We start from the raw sequence: 21857 nt of genomic DNA, 5'->3' as shown, positions 1-21857 counted from the left end.
ATTCGATCGGTACATCAAAAGTACTCGAGAAATGCTGCAGCGTAAAAGTAATGTAAATATAGATGATTATTTTCCTTCTGGAGAAATTTTTATTTATGACAAATAAATATATATTATTAGTTACAAAGAAATTTTTAACTATAATATTTATCCCCACTATTCTAATCATTTTCATTATCATTATTATTTTCTTTTCCATGATCAGTATCATTTTCAATATCACTGTCATAATCAGTATCATAATGGGAATCTTCATCTCCTGATATTTTCTCATGTCCCTCGCTCTCAATATTATCTGGATGATTTTCTTTGTTATTAATATGGTCAGTTGCTTTTGGTGTTTTTTTACAGCCTGGTTGCTGTGGAATCTTTTTGAGATCTGAACTGAGAACAGCAATTAGTCGAGGTATACTTGCAAGACCATCGTCTATCTTAAACTGGTCGGTAACTCCTTTATATCGAAAATAATACTTCAAAGAATCTAGAAGCAAAATATAACATATATTGTGTAGCAAAGTATGAAATACGACGATTTCTACAGGCAGAGAATTGCGGAGTAAAAATTACCCAAAAATTTGAGGTGACGGTGGGACATTCAAAAATTCTTCAAAATTATATTACATCTTTAACAGGGGTTATCGGATATTTTCGGCTGGGGTTTTTTGGGAAACAATATCTCTAAAAATGTTGGAAAATCCAAAATTGCACACCTCAATCGCTCATTTTATTGTTAATCATTACTTTTATTTTTTTTTTTTGTGAATTATTTTATTCAACTTTTAAATTATTAATTTGATTTTTTTATTTCTTAATTCCAGTTTAATTTTTTTTTTTTTATTAAAATTTTTTCTAAATATCCCGCATTTTTGTTGTAGATGTCGCTCTTTTTTTTTCAATCCTACTGTTTTACGCTAGTGCTGCTGCCAGTAGTTGATGGGGAGAAAAAAAGAAAAAAATAATTTACTTTTTTAATAATAACAATAGTAAAAATAAAAAAATGGCCGCTAAACTTTTCGTGAATAATCAGTCTTATTATTTTATTTAATTACAATTAAACTAAAAGGATTTAGACAGTAATTTTCAATAGGGTTCCTGTGATCAAAAATACAAAGATAATAAAAAAAAAGTTAGGCCGATTAATTGTGTCTATCGAGAGTTATTTGGTTTACTAAGTTTCATACAGGACAATTGACAACTCGTGTCACTGGGATTAAAATAATTTATATTTAATTAATGGAATAATTAATCGACTTAATATTGGGTCGAAGTTATTCTTTAATAAATTGTCTTTGTGTTGATATAAAATTTGACCCATTTTAGTGTAATCGAAAAAGTCTAGAGATAATTTAATATGAGTGAATGAGTCAAAAAATTTAGAGCGATCATAAAGGACACAAGCGCTTTCGCGCTTGAGGTGTGCAATAAACTACAGACTGCACATTGATGCACTACTGTATAATCTAGTGAAGTGCGCTTCAATTTTTTTGATAATATTCGATTCTTCAAGTGAAAAAATCGCCCGTTCAAATTAGAAAAAGAAATAATAATTACCTCTTACTATCGAAATTAATATGGGATCTAATTGCTCAGGAGTAACTACTTCTTCTTCTTTATCCTTACAAAGTTTAATTTTACGATTGCTCGTTTTTCCCGTGACCGTACTCTTCTTCAAAGTTTCTTCCCCAAATAAATATCGACATAGTTGTTTAACAAACAAAGAATACTTGTTGTTACGCAATAATGATTTAAAAGTTCTGGAATCAATCCAAACGTCAGGACCGAGATATACCTAAAACAAAGAAAAAAAAAATTACGCTTTAAAGGATGTTTAGATATTTCATTTATATAGTTTTACATTCGATATTATTAGTTTCTACCTTTGATACTTTCGTGTCTTCATAACCGCAAACCATACCACCGTTGCTCTCGGTTTCTTGGATATTCTTTGACATCATTTCTATTAAAGAAAAAATTTGTAAAAAAATCAGGAAAAATTAAAAATGTTTGCAGTATTAAATAATGCATACATTGATCACTCGCAGTAAGGATATTATTAATAAATACATAAAAATATTAAGTAATGTAAATAAAACATGACTTCCTTATTAAACTTTAAGTAATAACAATAAAAAAGTTTTTAGAAATTTGCGGAGGAGTTTATATTATATTTGGTCGGTTAGGCTTTAATCGCTGGTTGAGTATTCTGATTGAGTTTAATCGCAATGAATTGGTTTCAATCAGAAAAAATTGCCCAAAAAAAAAAAAATTTTATTTTCTGATTGAAACTAATTGAATCGCATTCAAAATTTTTAATCGGAATGAATCGGTTTCAATCGGAAAATAATAACGAAATGAAAGTATTACTTTCCGATTAAAACCGATTTATTCCGATTAATAATTTTAAATGGGATTTGATCAGAAAGTAATATTCTTATTTCTGTGCATTCTTTCTGATTGCAACCGATTTATTCCGATTAAACTCAATCGGAACCCAATCGAAAATGTCCGACTGAATCCTACTGAAGTGAATCTAACTGCCTTTTTGATTCTAATTGCTTAATTTTTTCGCTATTCGAGTCAGTTTATAATAATTTTTTTTCTAGATGACATTACAATCGCATTGAAAAAACAAACTATCGGATTTTTATAGTCAAAAGAAAAGAAAGTCAAAATTTTTCTAACTTAGTAACAAATTTTTCAACTTTTCCACGAATTTTCTAGTATATTTAGAATTCTCTGATATTTTCGGGTTTTACAGAAATGTGGCCACCATGTAAATAAAATTTTTTTTCCTTATCAACTAACACAAAAAAAAAATAATGGATAACGCTAATTAATTACTAAAAATTACCTGTCAACTGCTTAATTCGTTTTATCATGTCACTTTCCAATTTTAAGTTCTTCTCTGTTAGTTCATTTATCTGCTCTGCTTGTCGTCGCTCATTTCCGTTCTTTTCGTGTAATTGACTTTCCAACATTTCCATTGTTTTCTTCATTTTACAAATTTCAACGGTATATTTTTCTTGTAAAGTAAGCCAGTTGTTGCAGTTATTGCGTACTTAAATATTAAGTAATTTTTAGAACAAAGTAGGTATACGTATAGATTACTATAGTTTTAAAGATATCACAGAAAATAAAATGTGAAATTTTATTAATTGTATTTTATAAATTGAAATGAATGTGTGACAGAAAACTTATTGACAGTATAAATGACTGTGGAGAAAAAGAACTCATAATATGTAAATTATTTTTGGAAAGAATTGTGATAAAATATACAACTCATTCAATTAAACAGAAAATAAAGTTACAAAAAATAAAAAAAGAGGTTTTTTTTTGGTGGATTAATGACGGATCATTTAGCGTTCATAGAGATCACTTATAATTACAATTTTAACTATTTACTCACATTCTTAGCTATGCAACTGCGATTGCGCACATATTAAATAATTGGGAATAGCTGAATCTTGAAAAAAAATTGTATCCTTTTCCGGAAAAATTTTCTCTTAAAATGAATCAGTGAAAAGTGCTGCAAATCAGTGAATATTCACTACGAATCAGTCCCAAGTATATCACTGATTGAATCAGTGGTATACTTGAAACTATTTATGCTGTGAATATTCACTGATTGGAATACTTTTCACTGATTCATTTTAAGAGAGTTAATTAAATCTTTAATTATCTTAGCATTAGATTAAGATGTGACTAAATTTTTGAATAAATGATTTTCCGGACTTACCGAATTGACATCATGTGTTGTTATCACAGGCTCATCATGGTCATCATTGACCTTCTTACTTTTGGCATCTTTAGAGTGGTTAATTTTTGATAATGAACCATCATTTTCGTTCATATTTTTAATCAAATGGTTTGCTGAATCAGTCTGACATTTTCGCTGAAAATCAATGCATTTTTGTTGTTAATAATTTTAAAACTATAGGTTACTTTCTAATTACCTTAAGCGATTGAACTTTGATTTGTTCCAGCTGCATCTGAATGTTACTGTCAGTTAAACTTTTGCTCTTCGAATCGTTAGTTTTTTTTTTTTTTTGTTTTGGGTTGGTTATCGTCAAGTACACTTAAATCTGAGGCGCTTTTAAGCATTTTGGTAGGAGGGCACCGAAGTCTTTGTGACTTCATTTGTTCTCGCACAGCTTCTCTACTATCTAAGATAAAATTACGTTATTAAGATTCAACGATTCAAAATTACTCGAAATTTTTTGATGATACTGAAGTTAAACAACGTCTAATAATTGTTGGATTTTTTTAAAAATGGTAGATAATAAAAAAAAAAAAACAATTTTTTAAATTGCACCTATAGTTAATTGAATTTTTTATAAGTGCGGTTTGTAGAATTTTGATGTTTTAAAATTAAATTGTTGATACGGAAATTCAAAAATTTTGAATTGTCTGCTAGTTTTTGAATCATAATTTTTTGTGGATATATTACTTACCAGCTACACACATAACAACCCCTTGCTTATAACTATCTTCATAATAAGCGTAGTATTTTTTTTGCTTATCGTAACTTTTGGGATCAAATTTATTTATAAGTTTCGTTTTTAAAATGACTTTTTTACGATCAATCATCATACATGCCCATGTTTGGGGCGTAAAATCATCATTTGAATTTAAAAAAGACAATATCAAATTTTTAGCGGTAGCAAAATTTTTATTGTAAAAAATAATTATCTTATCATAATTATGAAGCACTTATTATTGTTTATAAATTACGTTAAGTAATTAATGATACTGAAGTTAGCAGACGTTTAATAATTTTTTGATTTTTTTTTAGACGATAAACCATAAAAAAAACATTTGAAAGAATTCCACCTGTACTTTTTTAAATTTTCTACACGCGCATATTTTTATTTTATTTTTTTGCAATTGATTTGTTAAAAAAAAAAATTCAAAAATTGTCAAATGTCTGCTAACTTCAGGATCATCGGTAATTTACATATGATTTTGATAAAAGGTTATACGGAAAAAAAAAAAAATTTTAATAAAATTTTAATTTATATATAGATGAATAATTACCATCACTTTTCTCCATATTGACACGGATTCAAATAATTTAAATAATTTAATTGCTTAAAATACAGGTTTAATAATTATGAAATGTTTAAAGAAAACCAATATGCACGCACATATACGTTACAGAATAAAAGGACGCGACCAATTTCTTACAAGTGAAGAATGTTCTAGAAGTTTCTTAAGAGTCAAGTTCTCGGCACAGAGGGGAAACTCACGGTAACTAGCGCGGGTAAATACCATGTTGATAAAGTAGAAAACAGTTGAGTTCGCTGTACCTGAAATGAATTTTACGCTCTCTTGTGCTTAATTTCATAAGCATAAAAAATAATAATAATAATTAAATTTTTATTTTCTAACTTATCATTAATAAACAGATATTATTACTGAAAAAATATTTATACAGAACCTTAAATAATAATTATAAAAGTGTATAAACTACACGTAAAATCAACTAGTGTTTGTATAGCTCAATCACTACTGGTAATTCTATAGTTAAATTTGGTTGTTTATGGAATTTGAAATATTTCATTAAAGAAAATTAAAAATTTTAACAAAAGAAAATAGAAGAAAAAAAATTGTACACAACTGTGTGAAATAATATTTGGAATACCGGTTAGTATAAAGTTAAGCATACTTATTAACCATATATAAATGTTTAATTTATAAATTAAAAATTTATAATATATCCATCTGTCTACCTATCCATCTTTGTATATATATATATATATATATATATATATATATATATATATTAGGGTGAGCCAAAAAAAATATAACTTTTGAACCGTGTGAGATAAAAATTCGGCTCTAGAATATTTTTGTATAGCATTAAATTTCTTTGAAAAAAGTCCTGGGAGTCGAATTTGTAAACTTGATATTTCGAATACTAACTCAAAGTCTAGAGTAAACAGAATCATACAAATTTAAGGCTTTATTATTAAAAATATCAATACTACGAGAAAATTCGTTCTACATGTAGTGCAATGAAATCACCAACAATATCCACGTTGTAACAAATAATATTTTTTTATCGATCACAATAAAAGAAAAGTATTTGGAGAATCCAAATAAAGCCTTAAATTTGTATGATTCTGTTTACTGTAGACTTTGATAGCCTGTTAGTATACGAAATATCAAGTTTACTAATTCGACTCCCAGGACTTTCTTTTAAGAAATTTAATGCCCTACAAGAATATTCTAGAGCCGAAATTTTGTTTCACATGGTTCAAAATTTATAATATTTTTAATTAAATAAATTTTTTTGCATGTTATTTAAATGGGAAATTTCAAATGGCTACCGACACCTTTTAAAATTGAGCTAAAAATTTTGCCCAATGGGAGAATTTTTTTCTCGATGTATAGGTTTATTTTAAGACGTAAATTCGATAGGTTGGTTTTTTTGGCTCACCCTAATATATATATATACAGATAAAATTAAAATATAACACTTAATTATTCCAAATACGATGTTTGTGTTCAAACTATAGACACAGATTAGTATACATATAATTCGATCTACTTACATTTAATTTATAAAACTTGGTTATATTTAGTTCCTTGTAATATAATTGATTTCTGTTGATTTTATAGACGATCAATCCAGTCTCAGTGGAATTGATTCAGTTAGTATGGACGTTGACGAGAATCAAGATGAAGCTGATGAAGTAAATGAAGAATATGAACAATCAAGTGGAGATTATGAAATCATCGATGAAGACGACAGTGACGTTTTTGAAGATTACGATGTTCTCAGCGAGGACGAAAGTGGTGTATCAGATGATTATGAAGTGTTAAGTGACGATGAGGAACTAATTATAGAAAATGAACCAGAAATAAATGATAATAAACAAGAAGAACATGATTCGACCGAGTCATCAAGCCACAAGTTTGATATTAATGAGTTGGTTAAGTGGGTCATGTTTAAATCGTCGGGAATATCTGTTTGGGAAGTTCTTCATATGGTCACTGCCATAACCATCCGATTCAACTTATCTGATGAAGCTCAGCAAGCTATTTTACAACTTATCAAACTTTTGGCTGGACCTGAATTTGATTATTTAGATACCTCAAAATATTTTATGAGTAAAATATTTCATCCACCAACGAATATCATGTTGTATGTGTTCTACTGTGAATCGTGTAATCTTCCACTTAATATACCAATGAGCAAATATAAAATAATGAAAAAAAAAAGTACAAAGTGTGAAAAATGTCTCGCTGAGTATAAATTATCGACAAGTAAAGATAACTTTTTTATGTCTTTGGATGTAAAGTACCAAATTAAAAATCTGTTATCAAATCAATCAGTCCGAAATATGATTGATTATCAGTTATTGGTACAAAATAATAATGATTCGCAAGTTATTCGGGATATCTGTGACAGTGACAGATACATTAATGATAATTATATAATATCAAAAAAAAATGTTGGAGATATTGTTTTAACTTTAAATGTAAACACTGACGGTGCACCTCAATTTAAAAGTAGCCAACGCAGTTTTTGGCCAATCCAATGTGTCATCAACGAAATACCAGAATCTGTGCGGCACAAATTTGTTGTGCTTGCGGGTCTTTGGTATACAGCTACTGAGCCGAAACCGCAATTTATGAATTTATACTTACAAACATTCATCAATCAAATTTCGAATTTAATGTATAAAGGCCTAGAGATAAAAACTGAAAACGGCGCTGTGAGAAAATATTTCTGCAAAGTATTCTCATTTCCGGTGGACTCAGTCGCTCGACCAATTTTACAAAATCGTTTGCAGTTCAATGGCACATATGGTTGTAGCTGGTGTTACCAACAAGGAGTATTCAGGTCTGGGGCAATCAGGTATCTATTTACAGAAACCACTCCAGAAGAACGAAGCCACGAGAAGTTTTTGAAAGACGTGGAAGACCGTAAAGAGCACGTGAAGAATCTTAAGAAAACCAAGAAAAATGAAAAATATACCGTCAGAGGTGTTAAAGGACCGACTAGTTTGTCTTCACTTAGTAATTTTGACTGCATATGGGGTTTCCCTCATGATTATATGCACGGCGTTCTTCTCGGAGTAAGTCGACAGCTATGGACAGTGTGGAGCACTAGAAATTTAGATGTAAATGACAAAAAAGTTATCAACGAACGTTTATTAAATATAAAACCACCAAACGAAATTCATCGTGTGCCGCGTGTGTTAACAAAAAGGAAAGCCTGGAAAGCAACCGAATGGAGATCATGGTTACTATTTTACAGTATTCCAGTATTGACAAATATATTAGATCAGGAACGTTTAGACTCTTATAAACTTCTTGTAAAAAGTGTTCACAAGTTGCTCTCCAGGAACATTAGTGACGATGATTTAACGGTCTGTGAAATGAATCTTCTGCGTTTTATCTATGATTGTCAGCGATTTTACGGGTCGTCATTTATGACATTTAATGTGCACAGTTTAAAACACATGGCTCGTAGTGTAAGAGAAAATGGTCCATCTTCATCGACATCTGCATACCCTTTTGAAAATAATATTTATAATTTGAAATTAAAAGCTACCGGTCCGCATGGAGTTCTTAACCAGATGGCAAATCGTTCCTTGCGAGATATTATGTTTAAAAGTAAACTCAATACAGTTGCTGATAGTACTTCATGGGTATTTTGTAAAAGTATTTTGAATAAACGAAAAGAAAAAACTATCAACTTTATGAGATCAAACGATGGAGCAGTCTTAATGAAGGAAGAAAAAAAATGCGTTATTAATGAACTGGGTGAATGTTACAATCGTTGCGTATATAACGATATTATGTATCATAGTTGTCAGTATGAAAAAACTAATAAGACAAATAACACGATAGTACAGCTAGAAGATAAACGCTTCGCCGAAATTCAATGTTTTTACTTAAAAAATTATTTAACGTTTATAGAAGTAGATATTTTAATAGCTGATTGCGTTAATGATTTCGAACATATATTTAAGATAACAAAAAGAGCGAATAAATCAATAATTTTACCTGTAACAAAAATTATTTCTAAGGTGATACTTGTAACTGTTGGTAATGATAACTATATTTGTATGCAACCAAATAATTTTGAGGTTCAATAAAAAAAGTTTAAATTTCAACCCTGATGTTTACATTTTTTTTAATCAACAACATAATTACCAACTTTAGGAAGAAAAAAAAGTTTTGGATGGTTAATATTACATAGAAGATAAATTTCTCTGTACAATGTCATTATTCGTATGTATATTATAATATGTGATGTAGAGACTTTCAGTGGAGAGGGTTTTCGAAGTTTTGATAAAATATTTAGTTTACAGCATTTATGAAAAACAACGACTGTCAGTACTTAAAGTGATGTATTGAGCTGTAATGTATGTCTAATATGTTTTGTTTAAATTGTAATTTAATGACACAGGGATAAATATAGTAAAATTAAAAAATGCACAATTTTAATGACTAAATTCGAGAGATAAAAGTTCAGATTTAAAATTTCAATATGAAGGTAATTTGGCAACAACTGATTTTTTCCGACTGAATCCGATTGAAAAAGTTCAATCGAAAATAATTTTTTAAAAAATTATTATTTTCCGATTGAATCCGATTCAAACTGATTGAAAAAATTCAATCGGATTTAATCAGATTCAATCGGACAATAATTATTTATTTTTCGACTATATCTCGATTGAATCCGATTGAGATTTTTCCAATCAGGTTTAATCAGTTTCAATCAGAAAGTAATTTTTAAAAAATTCATATTTTCCGATTGAATCCGATTAAAACTATTTGAAATATTTCAATCGGATTCAATCAGATTCAATCGGGATGTAATCAAGAAATAACTTATTATTTTCCGATTGAATCTGATTGAATCCGATTGAATTTTTTCCAATCAATTTTAATCGGTTTTAATCGGAAAGTGATTTTTAAATAATTCTTATTTTCCGATTGAATCCGATTAAATTTATTCCAATAAATTTTAATCGGTTTCAATCGGAAAGTGATTTTTAAATAATTCTTATTTTCCGATTGAATCTGATTGAATCCGATTAAATTCATTCCAATCAATTTTCATCGGTTTCAATCGGAAAATGATTTTTGAATAATTCTTATTTTCCGATTGAAACTTATTAAAATATTTCAATCGGTTTCAATCAGATTCAATCGGGATATAATAAAGAAGTAAATTATTATTTTCCGATTGAATCTGATTGAATCCGATTGAATTTTTTTCCAATCAGGTTTAATCGGTTTCAATCGGAACGGAATTTTTAAAAAATTCTTATTTTCCGATTGAATCCGATTAAATTTATTCCAATCAATTTCAATCGGTTTCAATCGGAAAGTAATTTTTAAATAATTCTTATTTTCCGATTGAATCTGATTGAATCCGATTAAATTCATTCCAATCAATTTTCATCGGTTTCAATCGGAAAATGATTTTTGAATAATTCTTATTTTCCGATTGAAACTTATTAAAATATTTCAATCGGTTTCAATCAGATTCAATCGGGATATAATGAAGAAGTAAATTATTATTTTCCGATTGAATCTGATTGAATCCGATTGAATTTTTTTCCAATCAGGTTTAATCGGTTACAATCCGAAAGGAATTTTTAAAAAATGATTATTTTCCGATTGAATCCGATTAAAACTGATTGAAATATTTGAATCGAATTCAATAAGATTCGATCGGAAAATAAGAATTTACTTCTTGATTATATCCCGATTGAATCTGATTGAATACGATTGAATTTTTTCGAATCAGGTTTAATCGGATTCAATCGGAAAATAATCATTTTTTAAAAATTCCTTTCGGATTGTAACCGATTAAACCTGATTGGAAAAAATTCAATCGGATTCGATCGGAGAATAAGAATTTACTTCTTGATTATATCCCGATTGAATCTGATTGAATCTGATTGAATTTTTTCCAATCAATTTTTATCGGTTTCAATCGGAGAGTAATTTTTTAAAAATTCTTATTTTCCGATTGAATCCGATTAAAACTGATTGAAATATTTCAATCGGATTCAATCAGATTCAATCGGGATATAATCAAGAAGTAAATTCTTATTTTCCGATTGAATCTGATTGAATCCGATTGAATTTTTTCCAATCAGGTTTAGTCGGTTTCAATCGAAAAGTAATTTTTAAAAAATTCTTATTTTCCGATTGAATCCGATTAAAACTGATTGAAAAGTTTCAATCGGATTTAATCAGATTCGATCGGAAAATAAGAATTTACTTCTTGATTATATCCCGATTGAATCTGATTGAATCCGATTGAATTTTTTCCAATAAATTTTAATCGGTTTCAATCGGAGAGTAATTTTTAAAAAATTCTTATTTTCCGATTGAATCCGATCAAAACTGATTGAAATATTTCAATCGGATTCAATCAGATTCAATCGGGATATAATCAAGAAGTAAATTCTTATTTTCCGATTGAATCTGATTGAATCCGATTGAATTTTTTTCCAATCAGGTTTAAGCGGTTTCAATCGGAAAGTAATTTTTAAAAAATTCTTATTTTCCGATTGAATCCGATTAAAACTGATTGAAATGTTTCAATCGGATTTAATCAGATTCAATCGGAAAATAATAAAAATAAAAAATTAGTATTTTCCGATTGAATCTGATTAAAACTGATTGAAATGTTTCAATCGGATTTAATCGGAAAATAATCGAAAATTGAAATTATTATTTTCTGATTGAATCTGATTAAAACTGATTGAAATATTTCAATCGGATTTAATCGGAAAATAATCGAAAATTAAAATTATTTTTTTCCGATTGAATCTGATTGAATCTGATAGAAATATTTCAATCAGACTCAATCAGAAAATAAAAAATTTTTTTTTCCGATTGAATCCGATTGAATCTGATTGAAATTCAATCGGAGACCTCAACCGCTCCCGAACATTTCCGATTGAAAATTCGTTTCCGATTGAAACTGATAGAATTCTGATTGAGTTTTGATCAGATTCAATTGGATTCAATCGGAGTTTTTAATCAGGGCTAATAGCACAGTTTGCTTTAGCAAAAGTTTACTTACAAAAGTTTCCTTGAATTTTTGTCAAATTTCCGTTAACTTCGGACTTTTCTGTTTTTGACGACAATGGGGTTCCGTTTTTGTCAAACTCGGCCCAGGGGGCAGCATTACCGCTAATTCGGTGGCGCGCCAAAATTTAACGTTAAAAATAATTTCTTAACTTGTCTAACAATATAGATACAAATAATTCTCAAAAACGAATATAAGAAAGTTGAATACGTGTAAAGTCAAATTCTATATTTAAAAGTTATTGTCATCGTTAAAACATAGAGAAAAATTGAGTTGAAAAAATTATTTTAGTGGTTAGTGAGTTGAGGCGACATGGAGGAAAGACGTCTCGGCAACACTGTCAGAGACACCTGTTGTGTGGCGCCAATTTTAAAAACATAAAAAATGAAGAAAAAAAAAAAATTTTTTTGGTCTTCTCGGTAGAAACTCCAATTTTTAAGCAAACATGAAGTATAATAAAACAGTTTGAGCGATAAACATTTTTCTCCATTTTTAAATGAAGGGAAATTATTTATATTTAAATTTTTGCTAAACACCCGACTTAAGCGGTTATGTACGTTTACACACATGTTTATATATCTCTATCAAAGAGTACTGGTGTCATATCTTATTTAAAATTTTTACTACGAAAGTATTTTTTAAATATTTTAATTTATTAAACATTAATTAATGTATGTATATAAACTACAAAAAATTTTTACAATTAAAAAAAAGAATTATAATCATATTTTTGTCGGCTGAAGAAATGAAAAAGCTTAGATGCTTTTTTGAGTCATTTAGTAACGCTTAAACCTCCTTAACAGAGCAAAATTAGAATTATTGTATGTGTATACAATTAACGGATTGGAACTCTTCAAAAAATAATTTGCAGCTTGAAGGAATTACTTCATTCCATTAATCCCTCGCAGATTTGAATCACGGTGGAAACACGGTGGGTTTGTTCCATTTTACCACTGTGATTACGCGGTGTATCCACCGTGATTCCACGGTGGCTTGACCACTGTGTATAAACGGTGTTTCCACTGTGATTACGCGGTGTATCCACCGTGATTCCATGGTGGCTTTGTGCTATTTCACCACCGTGGTTCCACGGTGTATCCACCGCGTAATCACAGTGGAAACACCGTGTATACACGGTGGACAAGCCACCGTGGAATCACGGTGGATACACCGCGTAATCACAGTGGAAACACCGTTTATACACAGTGGTCAAGCCACCGTGGAATCACGGTGGGTACACCGCGTAATCACAGTGGATACACTGTGTATACCCGGTGGTAAATTGGAACAAACCCACCGTGTAACCACGGTGGATTCACGGTGTTTACACTTCTACGGTGTTTCCACCGTGATTCAAATCTGCGAGGGATATTATTCCATACCAGAGAAAATTTTTTCATCGAAAGAGTAGTAAAATCAATAAAAATTATCTGTTACAAAAAAATTTGAAATCGCCCCAAAAACAGATTCTCTGTAAATGGTTGCGCCAAGTACACGTTCAACATTGATCTCAGGTTGCATAATAAATAATATTTTCACAAAAAAGGCTGAAATCATAAAACACCAAGTAATTGAGATGTTTAATAATTAAAAAAAAAAAATTTTTGAATAAAAATGAAAAAAAAAAAAATGCTTGAACGTACTTGGTGTGCGTAAATGCAAAAAATTAATTATTCAGTCATGTGATATGTTTTGAATATCTTACTCTTATATCTTACTCTTAAATTATTGTTAAAATTGATTTTAACAGCGCACACCAAGTACGTTCAAGTATTTTTTTTTTCATTTTTATTTAAAAAATTTTTTTTTTTTAATTATTAAAAATCTCAATTACTTGGTGTTTTATGATTTCAGCCTTTTTTGTGAAAATATTATTTATTATGCAACCTGAGATCAATGTTGAACGTGTACTTGGCGCAACCATTTACAGAGAATCTGTTTTTGGGGCGATTGATATATCCTCAAAAACTTGGTCTTTATCAGAGTCCCTAAGTGACTGTAGGATCATCTTAAGGCTCCTTGTGTTATAATTATTGTTACAGGCAGGTAAACTATCTAAATAGTCACAAATCGCATCTTCATAATTAACCTCGTCTACATTTGGAGTGTTTGGGTGGTTATCAACACTACCTTGATCTTCATTGTCTGACTCACTTGATGAAGAAGAAGAAGATACTGTCCTAGCGGTCTGAGACCGTATACTTTCAATAAGTTGGTTGACTTTGTTCTTATGATCATTCTTTCTTCATTGACCTTTTATCGACTCCAGAGTTTTGTCCGTGAACAGTTTATGCAACTCCAGGTTTAGGTTCTTAGTATTGTTAATGGTCAAGCGAGCTTCGTGACGAACGAGTAAAGCCATTTCCTCCTCTGTCCATCGTGCCTTTTTATAATTGGTGTTCTGTTGAGCATCATACCAATCCTTGTGTGTTTTTTGCTGGTGCACTCCACGACCGGTCTTGGTTTTGAATGGCCGGTTACAACTAGGAAATTCACAAATGTAAGCATGAATATCTAAGGACGGTACATTCACATTGTCTCTATTGACTGGTGCGGCCACATCAGAGGATGGGTCACTAAGCTGACCAGTGTCACCCATCCGAGGCAAATTATTATTGATTGAGCCAGTAAAAATAAGGTAGTTAGGGCAGGCAACCCTAAAAGCCATGTAGCAGCGGCATCTATTGGCTTCCCCCAACTAAAGTAAGGGTAATAATAGCGGGACTCACGAAGAGGGTGATGCTTGCTAACTATGACATAAAAAAAAAGATGTTAAGAGAGTCATAGTTACTCCCAGTAATTGCCGAAATGGCCAAATATGGTTTGTCACCTATGCCGAAGAAATGCTGCTGCTTTTCACTTGTCTTTTCAGGTCGAGATAAGAAGATGAAAGTGGTCACGGAGCAGTCATTTACAATTCTAGGAGATTCGGTTCCTCAACTTGGCATCAATGACTATTCGAAGCAACTTGGAGTAGAGTTTAGCGTCAGAGGTCTTAACGTGCCATCTTTGCAAATGAATGAGTTACTCGAACGTGTCATGAAAGCTCCATTGAAGCCGCAACAGCGTATAAAAGTTTTTCAGACATTTTTGATCCCGCGAATTATACATAAACTGGTATTTGGAAAGCTTACATATGGCGTCCTGAGAAGAATTGATAAACTAGTCCGCAAAGTAGTAAGATCGTGGTGTCGGTTGCCTCATGACACACCCACACCGTACTTTCACGCGCGTCTAAAAGAAGGAGGCCTTGGAGTCATGTCGTTTGCCCCGAAGATTCCTGAAATGCTACATAACCAACTAAGTAACCTGCAAAAATCAAGCTTTTCTGCTGCAGTTAAAGCTAGCAAGAGCAGTTGGGCACAGTCTAAAAGAAAATGGAGTCTAATGACGTCCCTAAAGGACAAAGATTGGGCCAGTAAGCTGCACAAGTCAACTGATGGTTTTGAGCTGAGATAAGTAAAAGATACGCCACTTTCGTATAAGTGGTTCGATGATTCGTACATTCGCACACCGGCCAGAGACTGGGTCTAGTTTGTTCGGCTCCGTATTAACGCGCTACCATCAAGAATGAGAACATCCCGAGGTTTCAGAAGGAACACACAACCAAGTGAATGCCAAGCAGAGTTCCGTGTGCAAGAAACTAGCGCACACACAATCCAACAGTATCACAGAACGCATGGAGGCAGAATTGAAAGACACAACGCCATTGTCGATACAATTGTCCAAAAGCTCGAGAAAATTGGGTACTAGGTTCAGAAGGAAAAACGCTAGGGTGTATGGTCAAAAGCCTCCCACGATGATCTCAATGGAATGGGCTTAAGCAATAGTTCGTTAGTTGGCATTACCACACGAGTCCTCCAAGGGTCACATATAAATTTTACACGGTTTAATCAAATAACCACCATGGCTAGTCGTGACATAATAAGAAATAGACCACCTTAAATGATACATGTTTTTCATGGGTTTAGCTTTTAAGTATTTATTTATTATCATACTTATATTAATTGTATTAATAAAAGCTTTTTTTTATTTGTCACATAAGTCATACAAGTAACACCATCTATTTTTTAATATTTGAAATTTTATGGTGGGTACAAAGATTTAGATTTAGCCTTTGTCGAAAGTGTGACCAATCGAGTTACTCTCAAGGCGTAGTCCCTCGGTTTCACTTTCTCGTTGAGTTGTGTTCTTGATGTCTATCGCAAATCTAAATTTTGCCTTAAAATTCACTATTAGGACGACTGTCAACTCAACCGAGTTGCTTGACGCTGGCTTCGGACCTAACAACCCATAGAAGCTGTTCGTCGCATTGCTTGAGATACTCATATGTGCATAGGACTTGTTACTCACTGACGATGAACCGTTTCCGGAACTTAGAACGTCATTGATTTGGGTTACTGCTCGCTTCACCTCAATCGCTAACAAATTTTTCACATCATTCTTTCACGGAGAGCACGCAGACGTCATGAATACAGAGCCATCCAGTTACTTTGGTCAAAGAATATTTCGAAGGCAGCTCACTAAATCCTAGACAGTGATTCTGAGGAGCCATCGCACCCAAAATTAGAGCGAAGAATTTGTGTCCAAGATCTGGCGTGACTCTAGGACAATACTAATACCGAAAGAATCTGGTACACTTTCACAGAATTTTTTCTAGCCGCCTTACAGATCTCGAAATGTTCGATGAGCGGCAGTGTGGCTTCATACGTGCAAACGGAGTTGCGGAGAACACCTTTGTCCTGTCTGCTGTTCTTGACGATACATGGAATAAATTACGACAATTCAACTTGGAGATGTTCGACACGGTTTCACATAAGACCCTTCTATAGATTCTGAAGAAGAATGGAATTCCCAATCGTCTGATATCCTATATAATGGAATTATATATCTTGTAATGAATGAAGTGATCCAAGCGTAAGTGATGTCGTTGGATACAAGCTAAAACGGGCAGCAGTCAATGCATTAGAATTTGTTGATGACTTAGTCCTACTTGCCCGCACAAAAAAGGGTCTACAACAAATCCAGAACGCCATCATCAAGGAAATGACTAAATACGGTCTGTCACTGATGCCAAAGAAGTGTAGTTGTCTTTCATTGATGCCATCAGGAAGAGCCAAGAAGGTGAAAGTCATCACGGAGCTCTTATTCAGGATCAATGACGTATCCGTCCTGCAACTCGGAGTTAACGACTGCTGGAAACAACTTGATATTGAGTTTGGTGTCAAAGGCCCCAAAAACCTCTGTTGCAGCTCAGCAACCTGCTCAGTCGGGTAACTAAAGCCCCTTTAAAACCTCAGCAGTGCATAAAGATCCTCCAAACTTTCCTGATTCCTAGATTTACCCACAAAATGGTGTTCGGGAAGCTAACGCATGAAGCTCTGAGAAGAACCTGGATTAGTCTAACTTTGCAGCCGCTGTTGAAGCCAGCACTAGTCAATGAGCCCAAGACAAAAGAAAGTGGTGTCGACTGACTTCTCTTCGGGATCGTGAATGGGCATCTAAATTGCACAAGTCGACCGACGACTTTGATATCAGGGAAACTAAAAACTCTCCATCGTCTTATCAATGACTCAACGACTCATTCGTGAGAATCCCAGCGCGCGATTGGGTCCAATTTTTTCGCGGCCGCATCCACGCCCTACCATCAAGGATGCGGACAACCCGGGGTATGAGAAGAATTGTGCAAGAGAGCAAGTGCCGTGCCGGATGCAATGAACCTGAAACGACATACCACATTATTCAGGGTTGTCACCAAACACACGGAGAAAAGTTGGAGAGACATAACGCAATTGTCGCGGCAACAGATACAAAACTGGAAAAAATGGGATACCAAGTTCAAGTAGAAAAGCGTTGCTCCACTCTGGTTGATGGCATGCAGCCTGATATGGTAGTCAAACGCAGCAACAAGGTTACAATCCGTGATGCTGAGATTGTCTCTGCGCATCAGAATCTAGATAAGTTCCATGAGAATAAACGAAATAAATATGTTAAGAACAATTCACTGATTTCATTAGTTTCAGGTAAATTCAATGTCCGCAGATCCATCATACCTAGCTGGTATAACTCCATTTATAACCATATATAAGTATATATGATCAGATCTGATCATGTATGAGTTTATATATAATTAGATATAATCATACCTAGCTGTTATAACCACATATATAATCATATATAAGCCTATACATGATTAGATCTGATCAGACATGGCTAATGTAAATTCATGTATAGTCGTGCATAAGTTTATATATGATTGGATCTGATCAGACATGACTTATATAAACTTATATGTAGTTATATATGTCTATGTATGATTAAATCTGATCAGACTTTATTGATATGAAACCTATAAATATTTAATTATGTGTATAGTTCCAATAAATATATATATATACACATATATATATATATATATATATATATATATATATATATATATATATATATATATATATATATATATATATGTATGTTGTATAGACGTTTGTGTGACATTTTCAGTTATATTTTATTACGCTTGTGTGACTTTAATACCTTTCTGTGACGTTACACAAAGGTTTTTATATTATACATTACGCTTGTGTGACGGTCACATAAGGGTATAGTGCACAAAATATTATTTACTATCATTTATACCTTGCTGTGACACACGTTACTGATAGTCAAACCTTGTGAAGCAAAATTTCTAATGAACTTATGAATGTGAAATACCTTATTTTGATTCATTAGACTACGATAAATTAACAAATTTTTTCCAAAAGAGAAACAACTTTTTGAAGAACAGCTCCAAGGATTTTTAAGGCTTAAAGATCTAAATAAAATATTGCATTTATGATGTGTAAAGATTGATGATAGGAGATTGATAATATTCTTGGTCAACTGTTTGAAATTTGATAAGATTAATAAGAATCGAGATTGTACAAAATTTTAATAATTGTTCAATTGATCTGCGACGATTTCAGTTTATCTGCAGTACATTTTTCGCAGTTTGCGATAGAGGTAGAAAAAAAAACTAAAAGCCCTTTGAACTTGCGAATCAGTATCCAAACTTTCCAGAGAAAGCATTGATAATTTTGATCTCAACACATAAGAAAAATTATCTTGAGTCAAGAAAACATTTCGGAAGACAAACGTTTTCAGGAACCAAGTCAAGATTTTCTTGAGCCACGAGAATTTGTCTTGGTTAAAAAAAATTCGTCGTGGTCGGAGAAGATTTCTATTTTATTTGAGAAAGTTTAGGTTTTCAAAAAAATTTTCTCGAATGAAGAATATTTACCTTCAGTCGAGAATTTTTTTTTCTGTGCATGAGCTGGAGAAAAGTATCAATTTATACTTCATAATAAAACTAGAGAACATAATCGATGTGTAAACAAATGATTTTCCAATTTTTGTTTATGCTTATGCTTGATGAACTCAATATATTCAGACGGAAATCAGAAGAAGTGATTAAAATAGAGTCAAATAAATTTTCAGTTAGATCAGACGGTAAATTTGTTGAACCTTCGAAAAAAATGTGAAAGAGATTTTCAGTTATATTTTATTACGCTTGTGTGACTTTGATACCTTTCTGTGACGTTACACCCAGGTTTTTATATATACAGGTTTTTATATTATACATAACGCTTGTGTGACGGTCACAGAAAAGTAGAGTGTACAAAATATTATTAACTATCAATTGTACCTTACTGTGACACACCTTATTGTTCGTTAAGCCTTGTGAAACAAAATCTTTAAAGACTTGATGAATGTGAAATAATTCATTTCGATTCATTAGACATCGAGAAATTAATGAAAGTATTTGACAAGAGAAATATCTTGTTAAAGAATAGCTCTGAAAATTTTTAAAATCAAAGGATTAAAATAAAACATTGCATCCAGGGTTTTTTGTTCGTTGAAATATTGATAATTGTAGATGAATATTCTTGCTAAACTAATTAAAATTTGATAAGATTAATTTGAATTGAAAATGTAGGGAATTCGCGATGAGGGTAGAAAAGGAACCTAATAACACTTCGAACTTCCAAATCAGCATCTAAACTTTCTAGAGAAAACATTGATAATTTTGATCTCTATACAGAAAAAAAAAATTATCTTGAGTCAAGAAAATATTTTGGAAGACAAACGTTTTCAGGAACCAAGTCAAGATTTTCTTAAGCCAAGAGAATTTGTCTTGGTTATTAAAAAATATTCGTCATAGTCGGAGAAGATTTCTACTTTATGTGAGGAAATTTAGGTTTTCAGAAAAATTTTCTTGAATCAAGAATATAATATTGACCTTCAGTGGAGAATTTTTAACTTCCTGCTAAGAAAATCGACGATTTTCGAAAAATTGAGAAGTTATTGTTTTTACCCCGATTTTCGAATGACGAGTTTTCATCAGATGTCGACGTTTTGAGGTCCTAGGAAGCTATTCTGTCTATTTTCAGAATGATGTCCGTGTGTATGTATGTGTGTGTGTGTGTGTGTGTGTGTGTGTGTGTGTGTGTGTGTGTGTGTGTGTGTGTGTGTGTGTGTGTGTGTGTGTGTGTGTGTGTGTGTGTGTGTGTGTGTGTGTGTGTGTGTGTGTGTGTGTGTGTGTGTGTGTGTGTGTGTGTGTGTGTAAACTCTTTGTAACTTTTTAACTAATGAATCGATTTTGATGGTTGAGGTGGCAATCGAAAGAGCTTGTTGGCCCTCAACTTTCTTGAAAATTTCAGATCATTAGATAAAGTAGACTCGAAAATATTGGCGAATTACGAAAAAAAAAAAATTCTTTTTTTTAGTTTTTAGTGATTTCTCAGAAACGACTCGAACGATCGACTTCAAAATCTAATCAGCTCTAGAACTTTATAAGCCGCGTCGAATGCTACCTCAACCATCTTAATTGGTTAATTTGTTCGAGAGAAATCGTTGGCGAAAGAAATGATAAAAAACGGTTTTTTTTTATTATCTTTGAAGTGACTCATCCGATCAATTTCAAAATCTAATCAGCTCTAGAACTCAATAAAACGCTCCGAATGCTACCTCAAACGTCACAATCGGTTCATTAGCTCAAAAGATATTGGCGCTGAAAAGTTAAAAAAATAACATAAAATGTTATTTTTTCCGGATAAATTAAAATATAATGTACTAAATGTTTTTTAAATCATACCCACTCTTTCTGTTTATAGTCCCTTTCGATTATCATTTAATGTCATCTAACTTGTTCTTTAGTTTAAAACATATTATCAGCAAAAAATTGAGAAAATCCAGTTTTTAATGTTTTTCTCGGATATTTCATATATAATTGCTCTGACCTAAGTCAAAACTCACTCAAATCTTGATTTGGATCACTGACATTGATTTCTGCCTCGATACATTTATTTCATTGAACATAATCGAGAATTAAAATTTAAAAACCGCTTCTTCATTAACAATTTTCGATTCTTAACTTGTCAAACTTTAGCAAAAAACGCAACTTGGTAGAGCTTGAAAAGCTCATAAAAAATAATCGCAGGTAATAGCATTCTCGATCTAGAAGAGCTCGAAAATATATTCAGAGTAATGTTTTCCAGCTCCTTGAGCTCAAAAACAGCGGGAAGTTTTGGAGCTGGCCCGCAGGGTCAACCGACGCCCAGATTTTTTTTTCTGCGTATGAGCTGGAGAAAAGTATCGATTTATACTTCATTATAAAAATTAGAGAACATAATCGATGTGTAAACAAATGATTTTACAATTTATGTTTATGATTATGCTTGATGAACTCAATATATTCAGACGGAAATCAGAAGAAGTGATTAAAATAGAGTCAAATAAATTTTCAGTT

The 21857-nt window shown here is 31.8% G+C and overlaps 2 protein-coding genes across 8 annotated transcripts; one reads left to right on the top strand and one right to left on the bottom strand.

Annotated features, from left to right (window-relative positions):
* Positions 1 to 79: 79 nt before the first annotated feature.
* LOC130666849 (uncharacterized) lies at positions 80 to 5200 on the bottom strand. 7 transcript variants are annotated; one of them, XM_057468165.1, is made up of 8 exons: positions 5035 to 5200; positions 3954 to 4163; positions 3737 to 3892; positions 3407 to 3526; positions 2852 to 3058; positions 1878 to 1957; positions 1552 to 1789; positions 80 to 481 (listed from the first exon to the last, which is right to left on the bottom strand). In XM_057468165.1, exons 5-8 carry the CDS (start codon positions 2994 to 2996, stop codon positions 162 to 164), a joined length of 783 nt encoding a protein of 260 aa, XP_057324148.1. In that variant the 5' UTR covers positions 2997 to 3058; positions 3407 to 3526; positions 3737 to 3892; positions 3954 to 4163; positions 5035 to 5200; the 3' UTR covers positions 80 to 161. The 7 variants fall into 7 exon arrangements, with proteins under 7 accessions (XP_057324148.1, XP_057324147.1, XP_057324144.1 ...); XM_057468164.1 differs by having other exon boundaries at positions 3407 to 3502; XM_057468161.1 differs by having other exon boundaries at positions 3407 to 3482.
* On the top strand, positions 5036 to 9128 carry LOC130666848 (uncharacterized). Its single transcript, XM_057468160.1, has 2 exons — positions 5036 to 5643; positions 6622 to 9128. The coding sequence occupies exon 2, from the start codon at positions 6660 to 6662 to the stop codon at positions 9108 to 9110; it is 2451 nt and encodes an 816-aa protein (XP_057324143.1). The 5' UTR covers positions 5036 to 5643; positions 6622 to 6659; the 3' UTR covers positions 9111 to 9128.
* Positions 9129 to 21857: the final 12729 nt, after the last annotated feature.

The sequence above is a fragment of the Microplitis mediator genome, chromosome 4 (assembly GCF_029852145.1).
Source record: "Microplitis mediator isolate UGA2020A chromosome 4, iyMicMedi2.1, whole genome shotgun sequence".
NCBI classification, from domain to species: Eukaryota; Metazoa; Arthropoda; class Insecta; order Hymenoptera; family Braconidae; genus Microplitis; species Microplitis mediator.
The sequence above is the reverse complement of the archived record's forward strand: the minus strand, read 5'-3'. Positions and strand labels throughout refer to the sequence as shown.

Coding starts and splice junctions, on each gene's coding strand:
- LOC130666848 (XM_057468160.1), top strand. CDS start 6,660: ATGGACGTTGACGAGAATCAAGATGAAGCTGATGAAGTAAATGAAGAA.
- LOC130666849 (XM_057468165.1), bottom strand. CDS start 2,996: ATGAAGAAAACAATGGAAATGTTGGAAAGTCAATTACACGAAAAGAAC. Junction 1,958..2,851: donor ACGAATTAAGCAGTTGACAG/GTAATTTTTAGT, acceptor TTTCTTTAATAG/AAATGATGTCAAAGAATATC. Junction 1,790..1,877: donor AAGACACGAAAGTATCAAAG/GTAGAAACTAAT, acceptor TCTTTGTTTTAG/GTATATCTCGGTCCTGACGT.